Below are 17082 nucleotides of genomic sequence, written 5' to 3' on the forward strand. Positions count from 1 at the left end.
AGAACCTTTGGTGATCTTACATATTCCACCACCACCAAAGTAAGTGTGATAGCCCTCAATATCTAAGGCTTTGACCGAAATCAAGTTGAGACGGATATCTGGAACATGTCTAACATTCTTCAACTGAAGCTTGCAACCAATACTAGTTTCAACCCAAACATCTCCCATACCAACAATTTTACAGACTCCCTCATTTCCCATTTTTACCATACCAAAGTCACCAATGGTATAAGATGAGAAGAAATCGCGCCTAGGAGTAACATGGTATGAGGCACCCGAATCAATAATCCAAGTTGAATCATGGCTGACAAGATTTATGGATTCATCATCATCACAAATAATGTAGACATCGGTAGTACTATCATGTGAAACTGCAGAAGTGTCTTTATCACTTTCATTCTCACTATCATCGTCTTTTTCCCTTAGTTGATCTCTCTTGAGCAATCTACAATATTTCTTTATATGTCCCTCCCTGTTACAATAAAAACAGGTAAATTCTTTTCTGGCTCTTGACTTGCTGCGACTCTCAGATTTATCACGCTTATAGAAATTTTTACTTTGGCTTCTCCCCCGTGACTCTGTAACAAGAGCTTCTGACTGAGTAGGAGAACCAATCAAACCACGCTCTTTTCTTCGAGCCTCTTCATTAAGCATGCTTTCTTTAACCGTTGACATTACCAGCTTCCCACTTGGAGCTGAGTTTGTCAGTGTCACAACAAGAACTTCCCAGTTGTCAGGCAAAGAACTGAGCAATAATAAAGCCTGCAACTCATCATCCAGCTTAATATCAGTAGCTGTCAACTGATTCACCGTGTTCTGAAACACACTCATATGCTCTGCCATTGACTCACCGTCTTTATACTTCATGTTAACCAGCTTTCGAATCAAACATGCTTTATTCTGCACATTTTTCCGTTCATACAATTCTTTCAATTTATTCCACATTGTATGAGCATTCGTTTCAGCTTCAACATGAGGATACACACTTAAATCAAGCCACTGTCTGATAATAGCAACTGCCTTTCTATTCATCTTCTTCCAGTCAATATCTGAAGTATCCTTCGATCTAGCACTTTCACCCTCAATGGGATCATACAAATCTTTTGTATATAACCAATCTTCCATGAGAGTCTTCCAAAGTGTGTAATTGGAAGAGTTCAACTTAATCATATTCGGCTCTGAATTTTTCTCCATTTTAAAATTGCACAAAACAAATCAACCAAAGCTCTAGATACCACTTTGTTGGGAAAAACCAAACTAAATAGTCTCTCTAAAATGCGGAATTAACTCTCCCAACCACCTGTGCAATTAAATGGGCAACCAGAAAATTCCAATAGCGGAGCAAAATAATAACGACGGTAAAATAAATATCAGACACCAGAATTTTACGTGGAAAATCCTCTCAATGTGAGAGAATAAAAAACCACGGGCCTAGCCAGATAAATCTTCCACTATAAATCAATAATGGGTACACAAATAGTCTTCTAGTAAATACTAGGAACACCAATAATCATCACCTAAAGGTGGAATCAAACAACAACTCAATTTCCACACAAGTGGGTAAATTAACACAACCTAGAGAGAGATTTAAACAACTAGTAAAAACTAGCTAGATGATAGAAACCACTTACTAAAGTTGTAGCACAAACAAAGTAACTTTGCTACACACTCTTTATCACCTGGAACCAAGAAAATCTCTTCTCTGCTGCCAAAGCTTTCTCACGTTGCGGCTGCTGTTGTGTTGTTATATCACCTACTCTCTCGCTACAGTGTTGTTGTGTATTTATATATCATACACATATATATGTGTTTCTTAACTTAGGGATTAAGAACCCTTATTTTCCTTCTCACGTAATGTCACATGGCACACCACCATGGGCCAAGCCCATTAACTTCTGACACCTCCCCTTTTATTCTTTCTTCTTTTTTTTTTTTTTATTTCTTTTTCTTATAATTGGCGTGGGCCCCACTTGGGGAGTGAACCCACCCAACACTTAACATCACTTTTATAGTCCATAAATTATCCCATACACCTTTCCCCATCAAAATAGTATCATCAGCAAATTGAAGAATTTGGAAATTAATTCTATCATTTACTTGAAATCCCTTAAATCTTCCTATCTCTACAACCTTACGCATCATACCTGAAACACCTTCAGCAACAATTAGGAATAAAAAAGGAGATAAATGATCTCCTTGGCGAAGTCCTCTGTGTACCGCAAAATCCTCTGTTGGGCTTCCGTTAACTAACACAGACATTGAGCTCTCACATATGCAAGCTCTCATCCACTTTAACCATCCTTCAGAAAAATCCATCTTTCTCATCATTTTTTTCCAAAAAACCCCAGTTCACCGAGTCATAAGCTCTTTCAAAATCAACCTTAAAAAGTATACAATCATCTTTTCTTCTCTTGGCTAAGTCAATGGTCTCGTTGAGAACGACAACCCCATCCAAAATCTGTCTTTGTGGCAGGAAGGCGTATTGGCAATTAGAGATCAATTTACCCAACACTCTTTTCAATATATTAGCTAAAATCTTTGAAATAATTTTATAGGACGGTAATAAAAAAGATTTTGGGGTGATCCTTCTTTGGAACTAAAGCTAAGAATAAGAAAGATTAGGCATAATTGTATACGTGTAGTTACCTAAGGTAGGAAGGAATTGACATTTAATACTTGTTAGGGTCTGTTTGGTTCGAGGTAAATGGAGGAGAGAGGAGGGGAGGTGAGGTAATATTATTAACTAAATGTGTTTAGTTCAATTTTTTAGGAGGGGAGGGGAGGGGAGGGAAGATGAGGTGAGTAAAATTCCTCATAAACTCAATTTTAACTCAATTTGGAGGGGAGAGGAGGGGAGGTGAAGAGAGATGCATTATTACAATTTTAATTACATTGACATAATTATCCTCTTATTTATTTTAAAATACCAAAATTATCCTTACATCCATTTTTTTAATATTGCTGACTTGATTTTTTTTTCAAAGCTTTTTGTTATTTTTTTTTTTACATTGAATATTGTCCATATAATGTATAGTTTTTGTTATCCAGATTTTTCTTTTCTTCGTAGATATACACACGTCTATATATTTCCTTAAAATTTTTAATAAACATTTCCGTAAAATCTTGTTGCTGATTAAACAATTTTTACATACAATATTTTTTGGCTTTTTCTTTCATTCTATTTAACGTTAATACTTAAAAGTACCTTTTTTTTCTTAACTTTGTTTTGTTATATTACAAAATTATTTTAAATTTCTGTATAGAGATTAATTTTATAAATTATTTATTAGGTTAGATCAATCATCAAGATAAAAAAATTATTATTAACAAATGATTTGATTTGTCGAGTTTTCGAGTCTATTGAGTTTTTTATATTTAATTATTTGTATAGTGGATAATTTTAATATTATAAGATTTTTGTAAGATTATAAGGATAAAAAAGTAATTTAGTTTTATTATCCCTCCCCTCCCCTCGTGAACCAAACATATTTAAAATCCCTCCCCTCCCCTTCATTCACCCCTTTTAAACCAAACATATAAATAATTAAAAGATCTCCCCTCCCCTCCCCTTCTCTCCCCTCCCCTTCATTAAAATTCCTCCCCTCCCCTTGCTTCGATTAAACCAAACAGACCCTTAATGGAATTGTTTTTCATTTTGTACAACTAGTTTTTTTTTGTTGGGATTTCAATTTGGACCACCCAATGAAAAACTCATTGCAGTTTTTTTGTAAACTTTTTTTTCACAATCTTCTTTTGTTCTTTTGGTTGGATTGTATTATGAAACACATATGCTCGTTGGATTAGACATTTATATGATTATATTAAATTATGTTAATTTTAAAAATTATTGTCGGTATTGACATCGTCATATTTGTATTGGGTCCGATATTCGTGTATGTGTTTATACTTCATATATATGGATAAAGCATCTTCTTGTGCCGCATAAAATCAAGCTAACATTAACTATACTACTAATCAAACCATATTCAATTTTAATAGCCCAATCCATTTTAGAAAAAAACCATACAAATCCAATTAAAAAAAAAAAATCGTAAACCATATCCATTTTTTATAATTGGTTTGCAGGAAAAATTCTTATCTCCCTATTTTTCTCCCCCTAAAGCCTCCAGCACTTCTATGCAAATAAAAATCAGGCATAATTTGTAGGTGGTGAAGCTAACTACGGTAGAAAGGAATTGACATTTAATATTTGTTAATGGAATTGTTTTTTCATTTTGTACAACTAGTTTGTTTGTTGGCTAGTTTGTTTCATTTAATAAAAATAGCATTTGAAAATAGCATTGTTTTATTGATATGAACCGATAACGGTTATGATCCTAGAGGCTCAAATCATGTCAAGCCCAAAAGTGAAAAGAAGTGGTGACTAATCAATATTCTAGAATAATTTTGTTAGTATTTGATTATTAGTTTTATTATGGAAATATCTATATAAACTTGTATTGCCTTATTCGATCATTATGAAAAATGAGAAATTAATATTTTTTCTTATCTTCTTCTTAGGACGTTTTTCTACCCTCGAAGTAGAGTAAATCTATTTTCACAACCCTAACAATAACACAAATCAAGAATAATAGTAGTAGTAATAATAAACTACAAAAATGAAAGGAGAAGTTCCAGATATTGATTCAAAGGTCCACCTTACAATTCGAGAGTTATAATTTAGGGTCTGTTTGGTACGTCCAATAAGTTAGTTTATAGTTTATTGGACTAGCTTATAAGCTTGTTTGTTAAAAATGAGCGGTGTTTGGTAAAGAGCTTCTATAACTAGCTTATAGCGTTTTTTGAGATGCTATTTCAAGTAGCGTTTGAGCTTATAGCTTTTTACATTTATTCCATTTTTACCCTTAGCATATTAGTTTTAATAATTTTTATTCTTTTAGGAATTGAACTGCTTGTTGATTTTTTTTCAACGGACTCCTTTTATTGTTTTAACAATTAATATTTATTATTTTTTTTTTGGCTTAAATGCACTTTTGATCCCCCTATTTTCAAAAAAATGAAGTTTTGGTCCCCCTATTTTAAAAACCAACTTTTTAGTCCCCTAATTTTAATTTTTTTTTGAGTTTTGATCCCTCATTCCATTTTAAGGCTAATTTTGTTGATGTGGCATTGCCACTAATGCATATCAGCGTGAATAAAATTCTAGTAGTTGAAGGTTTGATAATTAGGGTTTCATATTTTATAAGATTTAACAATTATTATTTCAGTTGAATATATAATTCTAATAATTAAAATAATTTATAAATAAAGTTTTGTTGAATTTAAAAATATATAATGATGACATGGATATTAAATTTGTCCACATGAATGTTGCCACATCATTAGTTACAAGGCCACATCAACAAAATTAACCCCAAAATAGGATGGGGGATCAAAACTCAAAAAAAATGAAAATAGGGGGACTAAAAAACTGGTTTTTAAAATTGGGGGACCAAAACTTCATTTTTTTGAAAATAGTGGGACCAAAAGTGCATTTAAGCCTTTTTTTTACGTATTTACCATTTTAAGTAAAACCATTATTGTCAAAAAATAAAGTAAAACCATATTATTTTCCATAAAAATATAAAAATATAAAGATTTGATAATCAAGTTAAACCATATCAGTTAAACAAATCTCAATTAAATTTTCATATACCACATTTATAATTTTCAAAATATAATTTTAAATAAATTAAATATTTAAAATAAATTATAGTTAAAAATGTTTATAAATATAATTTTTAAAAATTAAACATACATGTACTTTTATGTCCTTTTATATTTATCAGCCACTTGAAAAACTAATTTTACCAAACACTTCAATTTAAATCAACTAGTTTTTCAGCTATCAGCTAGCTTATAGCTTAATTTTACCAAACGAACCCTTAGAAGAATCAGTTGGAAAATTTGATGAGGGCGATGGCAATGTAGAATGAGTGTGTAAGAATTTGGCATAGGAGGAAAGGGGTCACCCTGATGATGGGAAACAATTAGGGATGTCAATTTGCATCCGTCAGGGATTTAGGGATGACAATGGGTAGGGTACTATAGTACCCATCTCCATACCCGCGGATTGAAGAAATACCCGTACCCATCCCCATACTCGCGTGGGTAACAAATTTTTCCCCGGTCCCCACACCCTATGGGTACTTCTAAGTACCCATACCCGTACCCGTTACCCACATTTTTACTAAATATAATTTGATCAATTATAAAATATCATATCATTTTAATAGAATTAAAAAAATTCAAAGATTTTAATATTGATTCATGAAAATTATAAACAAACTTATTACTAACTTTATGTTAAAGTTCATATTAAATATTTACATTATTTTTGTATTATGTTATAAATAAATATTTTTATTAAAAATATGTAATAGTTTAATAGTGTTGTATTGTTTTAAATTGATTTACTTATATTATTATATAATAATATAAATAAAATAAATAAATATATCATGCGGGTTGGGTACTAAGGTACCCGTACCCGAACACATACCTGTTCATTTTTGCGGGTAATTACTCATACCCGTGCCCAAACTGCGGGTTTTTACCCTACCCGCTATGGGTAATTTTTGTCGGTACCCTCTGAGTATGGGTCAAATTGCCATCACTCCGCGGGGATTGCTCCGTTCAGAGTTCCGAAAACGGAGATTTTTCTCTGTGGGGACAGGGGTGAAGGTAAAAACTCCTCCGCGGGCACTTAGGGGCAAGGAACGGGGAAGACGCATCCATCCCCGCGGATTCCCCGAATCCGTCCATATATACTTAACTATATTATTATTATTAAAAAAATAAAAAAGTAACTGAAGAGTTTGTCCATTATTTTCTCCAACAATTTGTAGATATTTTAGTTATGAATTTTTGTATGATTATGCATACTTTGGCTATTAGGTTTTGTATGATTATTTAGTAGCCAAATGTTTTTGCAATAATTTTTGGTTATGAATGTATTATGTGTTGTTTTTATTTTTTAATAAAGAAAGATGCAAAATATTTGTTTTTTAAATATAAAAAACGAAAAAATAACCTCATTCTAGCTATTGTCATAATTTTGACCGAAAAATATAGAAATTTTGTTAATATTCGATATCCGTGGATCTCCACAGGTACCGTGGGGATCTGTGGGGATGAGGATGAGGACAAAAATTCCCCCGTGAAAACGATGATTGAGGTAAAAATTCCCCCGCAGGCACTTCTGTGCGGGAAACGAAGAAGTTTCCTCCGCACATTTCCCGCCCCGTTGATATCCTAGAAACAATAATGTGTGGATTGGTTCATTTATCGAACTTATTCGGGATGTTTATATTGTTTGGGAATCATTTTAGGTTACCTATTTTAAGATCCACCTAGCATTTCTTTTTGTTTTTCTTTCTTTTTCTTTTGTTTTTTATTATTTTCTTTTATATAATATTTTTATTTTTATGAGCACTTGGTAAGGGATTAGGACTTAAAATGTGTGTCTTTCTTGACACGTCTTCTATTTCCTTTAATGTCATTATACTTTTAATATTGTCTCTTTTTTTAACCCACTTGGGTTAGTGCATCGGTATTGGCTTGAGACCTAGGAGTGTGCTCCTCTTGAGGTCTGAGGTTCGATTCTCTCTAGCGCCAATTTGGGTGGGCTAATTTAGCTTCTTCAAAAAAAAATATTATCTCTTTTTTTTAAAAAAAAAATTGTACATTTTAAAAAAATAAATTATTGATCATAAAAGTATCAAAAACAATAAAATTTTTAAAATTGAAAATAAGATTAGTAGTTCTATAAGAATGAGTGCGTTTTTTTTTTTTTTTTGACAATAATGAGTGCGTTTGTTTAAACTTTTAAAAAAGTGATTATTTACAAAAGTGGTTATGGGCCTGTTTGTTTAAACTTTAAAAAAAGTGATTTTTTTAATAAATAAATCTAGACATTTTTTTTAGAGATTTGAAGAAAATCTAAAGCTATTTTCTGTTTATTTACAATCATAAATTATTATTTTTTAGAAAATGATTTTTTAAGAAAAATAGATTTTGAAGAAAAACATAATTTTTTACTAAAATGATTTTTGAAAAAATCTGAAACAAACACAAGTAAAATAAAAAAGATGATTTTTTTTTTTGAAAAAAATAATTTTTTTGCTGAAAAATCTGAAATAAATAGGGCATATTTTTACAAAAAAAATCTGAAACAATTTAAGAGACTAGAATACTCCTATTCGACATTTATAACCTAATTAATTAATGGCTCAAAATGAAACGGAAAATTTTTTTATTGGAAATTAATGGAACAAAACGAAACAAAAAAAACTTAAGACCAAAGTCAAACTCAATATTAACTTAAGAGATCAAAAGTATTTAACCAACAAATTTTTTATAATTTTAAAATATCTTTATTGTTTTAAGAAAAAATCTTCACGATTGGAAACCTATTTAATTTTGTTATGAGAAAAAGGAAAGAAATCAATATTGTTTTTTGAATAAATCAATATTTTATTCTTGTAATTATTATGTACCTACAATGAATGGTTCTTAATTTTGGTATGTAATTTTTTTTTTGTGTACATTTTTTTTTGGGTACATGGTATGTAATTCTATACTCTCTCCGTAATACTTAGCAAAAATATATTTTTTAGCTTCATTATATATTTAATGTATTTGGTCCATAATATAGACCAGATACATTAAATATACAATAAACATAAAAAATGCGTTTTTGCTTATAAAGCATTACGGAGGGGTATCTTGTAATAATCTTTTAGGGTGCATTCGATCTGCTAAAAAAAAAAGTGACTGACAGGACAACTTCATTTGTACTATGTTTGATTTTAAAACTGTTCTCGTACATTATGGCGTTGACTTTTCAGATTTGATAAGTCAAAATACATTAAAATTAGTTTGACCTATTTTCCAAAGATATCAATGTATTCCGGAGAAATTTTCACTACAGAACAATTCATAGACAATCGACTTTTTTGTGCTCTTGTAAAATTTATACCATAGGCTTATATATACATTGTTTTGATATCCATCAACATTCAAAACACCAACGATCATGGATTCAAGAATTTGTATCTGTTTTTTGTTATGTATAAGCCTTCAATTTATTTACACATTGGCTGACTCTGATAATTATATCATTCATATGGATTTATCAGTTATGCCAAAAGCATTCTCAAACCAACATAGTTGGTATGAATCTACTCTTTCTCAAGTTACTACTACCAACAATAATCTCAAGTCTACCTCTTCTAAAATCATTTATACATACAATAATGTTATGAATGGTTTTAGCGCAAATCTATCACCTGAAGAGCATGAAGCTCTCAAAACCTCCGCCGGTTACATTTCTTCAATACCTGATTTACCCTTGAAACTTGACACAACACACTCGCCTCAATTCCTTGGCCTTAATCCCTACAAAGGGGCCTGGCCAGCTTCTGATTTTGGCAAAGATATCATTATTGGTGTAATAGACACCGGTGTTTGGCCAGAAAGTGAAAGTTTCAACGATCATGGAATGACTAAAATACCCACAAAATGGAAAGGTCAATTATGTCAATTTGAAAATACCAAAAATTCATCTTTTTGCAACAAGAAACTTATTGGAGCTAGATTCTTCAACAAAGGGTTCTTGGCGAAATATCGAAATATTAGTGAAACAATTGTGAACTCCACACGTGACACAGAAGGTCATGGGACCCACACTTCAGCAACAGCGGCCGGAAGCAGAGTCGACAGTGCATCTTTCTTCGGTTATGCAAATGGAACAGCATCGGGAATAGCTTCGTTGTCTAGAGTAGCCATATACAAGCCTGTGTGGGGACCAGATGCAGATGCAGTATCATCTGATGTAATAGCTGCAATTGATGCTGCAATATCAGACGGTGTTGATGTTCTTTCAATGTCATTAGGCTATAGCAATATTCCATTGTATGAAGATGCTTTTGCTATAGCAACATTTGCAGCTATGGAAAAAGGTATTTTTGTGTCTACTTCAGCAGGTAATAGCGGACCTTCATTTAAAACCTTACACAATGGAACGCCATGGGTGATTACTGTTGCGGCTGGTACTTTGGATCGTGAATCTCATGGGAATCTTACACTTGGAAATGGAGTCTCACTCACTGGCTTCGCTACTTATCTAGGAAACTTCTCTGCTAGCAATCTTCCAATTGTTTTTATGGGTACGTGCGATAATTATACTGAACTAATCAAAGTGAAAAGCAAAATTGTGGTTTGTGAAGACAAGGATGGAACTCTTTCCAGTCATGTTTTTAATGTGGTTGAAGCAGAAGTTGTTGGAGCTGTTTTCATATCAAACGCGTCAGATTTCCTACAGTACTCGTTTCCATCGATCACTATTAATAAGAAAAATGGTGAAATTGTCAAAGATTACATACAGAGTTCCTCTAACTCTAGTTCAATAGCAAAAATGTCTTTTAAGATAACATCTTTTGATGCTAAACCAACACCTAGTGTTGATTTTTATAGTTCAAGAGGGCCTGCAAAGAGTTGTCCATATGTTTTGAAACCTGACATTACAGGTCCTGGTACATCGATCTTAGCTGCATGGCCCGCAAACATTCCCGTCTTGGATTTTGGGGATCATAAACTCTTCAGCAAGTTCAAATTTTTATCTGGAACATCGATGTCATGTCCTCATGTTGCTGGTGTAGGAGCACTTTTGAAAGGAGCACATCCTGATTGGAGTCCTGCAGCTATTAGATCAGCAATGATGACAACATCAGACATACTTGATAATACTAAGAAACCCATCAAAGACATTGGAAAAGGTAACAAAGTTGCAACTCCTCTTGCATTGGGAGCTGGTCATATCAACCCTAATAGAGCACTTGACCCCGGTCTTGTTTACGATGTTGTTGTACAAGATTATGTTAACCTTCTTTGTGCACTTAACTTCACACAAGAAAACATCACTTCCATTACAAGATCCTCTACCAATGATTGTTCTAAACCTTCCTTGGATCTTAACTACCCTTCTTTTATCGCTTTCTTTAATGCGGAAAACTCCTCGTCAAGAACATCCCAAGAATTTAGCAGAACAGTGACCAATGTTGGCGAGGAAAAAACAACTTATGTTGCTAGCATTACACCAATTGAAGGGTTCAATGTCACTGTTATCCCTGATAAATTGGTGTTCAGTAAGAAGAATGAGAAGTTAAGCTACAAGTTGAGGATTGAAGGCCCAAGAATGACACAAGAGGATGAAGTAGCTTTTGGCTACCTCACTTGGCAGAATGAGAAGCATGTGGTGAGGAGCCCTATTGTAGTAACCAATATCCAGTAACCACCCTCAATTTCAATGTGTAGATCTCTAAAAATTAGTATATGATTGAATGTTCTGTCTAAAATTCTGGTGCACTTTTATTTTGTCTAAAATTGGTTTTCAATTTTCATATCATATCATATACTTGTTCTAATATTTTGGTCTTAAAGAGTTGTAGAAAGAAACAGTTTTCTGAAACTGGCCTACAAAATTTTGAATTCGCCGATTGGATAAAAAAAAATCAGACTACTGAATCAAATGAGATAAAACGAGACATATTAATCCAATGGTGAAAAACATATTTATGCATGATACAAGACCATCTTACTTGTGCGCATTAGACAAAACCAATTTTATTTGATTTCAAAAGATCAACTTCATAAAAAGAAGCCCTAATTTGCAAAGGTTATAATAAGATACAAGTTTTTCTTATGCTGCACAGAAATCGCTCTAAGCCTAATGAAATAGTCTCATTTGTACAGAATCATTGCCAAATGAAATATATGCCTCAAGTTTCTGAGCCAGACTCTTCCAAATTTGTTCCATGAGTCAGAATAAATGCATTTCTCTAGCACTTGAACCAACTTCATTACTTTTTGTCTGAATGCCACACTATGTCTTGCAAACCTGATGAAAATGTTTTGTAGAACTGCATTTAAATGAATGAATAAGATTAGTACTTAGAAAGGGTAATTCCAAATATAAAGAGAATTATTTTCCTTTTGCTAAAAAACTAAATTCAGAATAAAAGAATAAAAAAGATTCACATGCCTTGTGAAACTCTAGTGTGTCGCCGCCCGTCTTTCGTAGCTCGACCATATGCAACGACGGAGCCACTTCAAAAACCTGTAACCATAAGCAAGAATTTGTACAAATCAGCTCATGTCAAAGCAAACAAATGGAAGAAACCATTGAAAATCAAAATCCACAACAGTGAAATTTGTTTTTGGGTATAATCAAGGCACTAAGTCGCATTGTGATGTTTTGATATTGCAGAAAATTGTCAAATATAGCTAATGAGGCTGCAGTTGTTTCCGCAATGCAATCGCAGAGGTATTAAAAATCATTAGAAATGCGGCCACAATTTTTAAAACCTTTGGTATAAGAGTATGGTGAGGAAAAACAAAATCTATGGCTTAAAAAGAAAAACAAGTTCACCGACATTAGGCCAAGCAAAATGAATTTTTGGTAGTTGGGATATCATTGCATTCACGCAATCATTGCACTGCTGATTGTTGGATAAGATTGGAAAATTTCGATCGCACAATCTTGATGCCTACAATTTGGATCGCACAATCTTGATCCAACAATGCCTACAATCATATAGGAATGAATCAGTACCTCAGTAGCCACTGAAAGGTGACCCTTCCTTCCGCTTTTATCACCTTGCAGCTTCATCTGCAGAATATAAATGTAGATAAGATCAAGCTACTCTATAACATTAACACACTAATGAAAGGTCTTAGAAACTAGAGAAATGAACAGACACTATATCGTAAATCTGTTACCTTGTAATTTCGCTTGTGAACATTAAATCCGAGAGGTTTGGCAGCCTCCTCAATCTTAGACATAATTTCATTTGCAGGGCACTGTGAAGTGAAATGTGTTTCGCGCTTTACAACCCCCTATGGTGTAAATAAATTGGAGAAACAAACATAGTTAGTTAGAAAGAATAGTCATAACCATCAACATTTTGTTAGAGAATTACTGCTGAAATGTTGAAAAGCACATACTAATATTCACATACACACCTTTTGCCTCTCAAACAAATTGTCAAGATTGAAGCTTTGTGATCTAGAAATAAGCTCAAAAGCATTCATCGACACAGGTTTCTCTTTGGTCTCTGTCACGAGATTTTCCTACATGTCAAAGAGAATAAATTACACATAGAAAATTATGGAGCGATCATGTTGCTATACTAATATTGATGAAAATTATGGTTAAATACAATTGACACAACCATCATCGTGATTGCAATGCAATCACGGAGACATCAAAATCCTGTGTTGTAACTATATGCATTGAGTTATCGGCTATAACTGATGCAAGAAATTTAATAGATTATGACAAACGTGGTAGACAGTACCTTAGAATCATTGAAAGCAGCAGCAACATCATCTACATTGATATCATCTTCCTCGGTAAAAGATGCCGGCTTATATCCTTTTTTGAACCATTCATCTTCCAAGAGTTCCGGAATTTTTATCCTCTACAGAAAGCAACACAGTATTGAGCGATAAAGACATACACAAAGAACATATTCTTTAAAAGTAAGAAGGCTTTCGATTTTAAACTCACCGTTAGAGGGTTCGGATTAAGTATAGACTTGAGCAGTTTCTTTGCCTCAGGCGAAAACCAAGGCGGACATGTGAACTCAGCCCTACCAATCTGACATATATGTTATTTCGATTTTCAACCCAAAAACCATAATGACACGAACAACTCCTGTTTCACATTTTATTCTTTTGGATTATATTATGAAATCACTCACTTTTCTATAAAGTGCAATTGTAGTCGGCTCGTCGAACGGCAAGTAGCCAGCCATAAGTACAAATAAAATGACTCCACAAGACCAGATATCAGATGTAGAACCAACATAACCTCTATCATTAAGCACCTAATACAAAAAGGAAGCACCAAATAAGATTTACTTTAATTTGAGAAACAAAACTAGTTTTTCATTTGATCCACAAAGAAATAGTACTACCTCAGGAGCAACGTAATTCGGTGTTCCGCATGCCGTACGGAGAAGTTCATCCTCCTGCAAAAAATATTTAAGAATTTAAATAAGGGTGAGTCCTAAGTTTATGCAAATGTAAAACTCATCTACTAGGTAGCTGAAATCAAATTATACCTGCTGTGAGTATGTACTTAATCCAAAATCCGAAACTTTAAGAACACCATTTGAGTCCAAAAGAAGATTCTCTGGCTGCAAAATACAGTCAATATAAGTCTTTTCCTAAATGCAGCTCTAAACTAACAACATATTACTTAAGAGGAAAAAAGAGGATTAAGGAACCTTCAAATCTCTGTGATACACGCCTCTACTATGGCAGTAATCAACTGCATTGATTAGTTGTTGGAAATAACTTCTTGCTTCATCCTCTCTAAGTCTCCCATTTTTAGCCTAGAAATTAATTCATCAAGAAACCTTAAGATCTAGTCATTTAGATGCATGATCAAGGAAAAGCATCAAGAATAATGAGCTATGAAGCACTGACACAGACACCTGACACGACACTGATAACAGCTTAAAAACATGGAAGTGATTGAATGTAGTTACATTCGGTATCGTGTTGGACATGAGGCACGCCTTCGATCTGAAGAGTGGTGCTACATTAACCAACTCACATGTTCCCAAACATAACTTCACTTGTTCCAAAATCACATTTTTAATATGAAATAAATGAAGAACTTACAATTTTGTCAAATAATTCTCCTCCACTAACTAACTCCAAGACAATGTAAATTTTTGTTTTGCTTGCCATTACCTGTGCTTAAACATAAAAAATTAATTCAGTTTTTTCACAATACATCCTTTTCCAATTAGATTTCTTCCATGTACCAAAAAAAAAATCAATTTGTACTTTGTTAAGTTAGTGTGCATCAATGTGAGTTAGAGAATCTCCAGTGCAACGCTAGAGACTTGTTACGTATTAAGCATGTTCAAAACGTGAGATTAGAGTGCATCAACTTAATTAATTTTTGTTTACCGTAATCAACTTAATTAAATATTTATTCAATAGTCATTTATATATAAATAAATCTGCATCAATTTCTTTACCAAAAAAAAAAATCTGCATCAATTTGTTCCGTAATGTAACTCAATTGGTAGCTATAAGGGACATTATTGATTGAAACATATTCTCTATTGATTAGAAATTTCACCCTTAAGGTGGATAAGTGAAATGATCGGAGTTCGAACCCCGGCCCCCTGCATATATAATGCAATGTCTTACCAACTGAGCTAAACTCACGGGACTAAAAATCTACTTACTTTATTCTTAGTTATAAGAAGGAAAAATTTAATTTTGTTACAAATATTATTTGATTATATACTTGTAGTACATGATACACCACTGAAATAGATAATTCTCATAGATTTACAAATAGTATTAGTTAATTTTTTGACTCATCAGAATTATTCATCTCAGCAATATACCGGTACATATCCAAATAAAATATATATCAACAAAAACTAATCAAACTGGCCTAAATATTAAACTAGATACATAGTTGACCCATTTTATTCTAATAGTTAGGACAGGGAATATTAACTATTTAGACATCTATTGTTAAGAATATATACTATTTGCTCTGTCAAAAAAAAAAAAGAATATTGACTATTTATAAACTATTTTAAAAGCTTTTTAAAAGGGGTAAAAAAACAGAATACTTCCCCTGTTCTAGAACAGAGTACACGCCGTATGTACCTCAAATATTTTAACAACATTTGGATGATTAATTATCTTCATAGCTGAAATTTCTCTCTTCAGCTGCAAAATTCAAATACAAAAAATAAATTAAAAAAAAATCTTAACAATTTCACAAAAAAATTTTAAAAAAATTATAAACCTACCTGATCCATCATATTATGACGAAGCACATGATTACGATCAAGAATTTTAATAGCAACATAATCACCATTTTCAACATTCTTTGCTAACTTAACTTTCGCAAAACTTCCTTCACCAATTGTTTTTCCCATCTCGTACTTTCCAACTCTAGTACGAGGTCTCGGTGGTACTTTATTATTGTTCATCATCCTAAAACAAACACTTCGACAAAATTAACGTTTCAAACAAACAAAAACTAACACCTTAGAATATTTGTAACATAATCAAGATTAATTATAGTACTACTATGAGATAGTGTTTTATGGTGACGAATGAGAATGAAGAAAGAGATATTGATAGAATTGAATAATAGAATGATTGAATTGCGTGTTTGTAACGTGTGATGACACATGAAATATGTGGTCCCTATATTATTAGTATGAGGAAGAAGAAGAAGAAGACAAAAACATAAACATGAGTGATGATAACTAATACATGTGTTTTATAGGCTCTGAATGTTTCTGTTTTTTTTTTGTTTTTTGTTTACTTCACTGGTTTCCGAGAAACTTCCTAAAATGTATATAAAATTATTTTTTTATTTTTTGTATATTATGAAAATTTATAATTTGAAATTGAATTTACCATAACTAGATGCATGCAAATGGTAAGTACTTTATGTTAACGCGTTTGATTTACTTTCAAAATAAGAATAAGGAAGTAAAAATTTATTTAAAAATTTAGATGTTTTTAGTCAATTTTTTTGACTAAATGCATTTCATTTGGATAAGTCAAAATGATTTTGGATGAGTAAAGTAAACTACTCTATTTTGGATAAGTCAAAATGATATTTCATTCAAATTGTTTGATTAAAAAAAGTCATGAGAACACTAGTTAAGGATACAAAAGAGGTAACTTTTACGTTGAAAACATGACTTTTTATATTTATTAGCATTGACTACACAAGTTTCAAGGTGTTTTTACTATATTGAGGTTCCTTAACCAGTGCCCGAGTTAGCATTTCCTTAAAAAAAATTATGGCATGTGCTTTTATCTGTTTTTCATAACTGTCAAAAAAAATTATCTGGTTAACGTCCGTCAAAATGTTTAAATCGGTCAAAATATTAAATCTTTATTGCTTGTTTAAATAGTTTCATTAACTTCAGTCAAAATGTTTAAATAGCCAGTCAAAATGTCGAATTATTTATTCAAGGCTTAACTATACATTTGTTCTTTGCGTTTATTTTAGGTTTCAAT

At 32.3% G+C, this 17082-nt stretch overlaps 2 protein-coding genes across 3 annotated transcripts; one reads left to right on the forward strand and one right to left on the reverse strand.

Moving 5' to 3' along the window:
- The first annotated feature begins 9037 nt into the window (after nucleotides 1–9037).
- LOC123886399 (subtilisin-like protease SBT3) lies at nucleotides 9038–11751 on the forward strand. Its single transcript, XM_045935718.1, has one exon. The coding sequence runs from the start codon at nucleotides 9038–9040 to the stop codon at nucleotides 11291–11293; it is 2256 nt and encodes a 751-aa protein (XP_045791674.1). The 3' UTR covers nucleotides 11294–11751.
- Nucleotides 11601–16299, reverse strand: LOC123883486 (CBL-interacting serine/threonine-protein kinase 9-like). Of its 2 annotated transcripts, XM_045932304.1 has the most exons (15): nucleotides 16134–16269; nucleotides 15852–16100; nucleotides 15706–15768; nucleotides 14692–14763; nucleotides 14292–14399; nucleotides 14127–14201; nucleotides 13980–14033; nucleotides 13764–13889; nucleotides 13571–13660; nucleotides 13359–13481; nucleotides 13024–13131; nucleotides 12781–12897; nucleotides 12614–12670; nucleotides 12044–12118; nucleotides 11601–11921 (listed from the first exon to the last, which is right to left on the reverse strand). In XM_045932304.1, the coding sequence occupies exons 2-15, from the start codon at nucleotides 16035–16037 to the stop codon at nucleotides 11862–11864; spliced, it is 1314 nt and encodes a 437-aa protein (XP_045788260.1). In that variant the 5' UTR covers nucleotides 16038–16100; nucleotides 16134–16269; the 3' UTR covers nucleotides 11601–11861. The 2 variants fall into 2 exon arrangements, with proteins under 2 accessions (XP_045788260.1, XP_045788261.1); XM_045932305.1 differs by having other exon boundaries at nucleotides 15852–16299.
- Between the last annotated feature and the right edge of the window lie 783 nt (nucleotides 16300–17082).

Source organism: Trifolium pratense, linkage group LG5 (genome assembly GCF_020283565.1).
Source record: "Trifolium pratense cultivar HEN17-A07 linkage group LG5, ARS_RC_1.1, whole genome shotgun sequence".
Classification (NCBI taxonomy): Eukaryota; Viridiplantae; Streptophyta; class Magnoliopsida; order Fabales; family Fabaceae; genus Trifolium; species Trifolium pratense.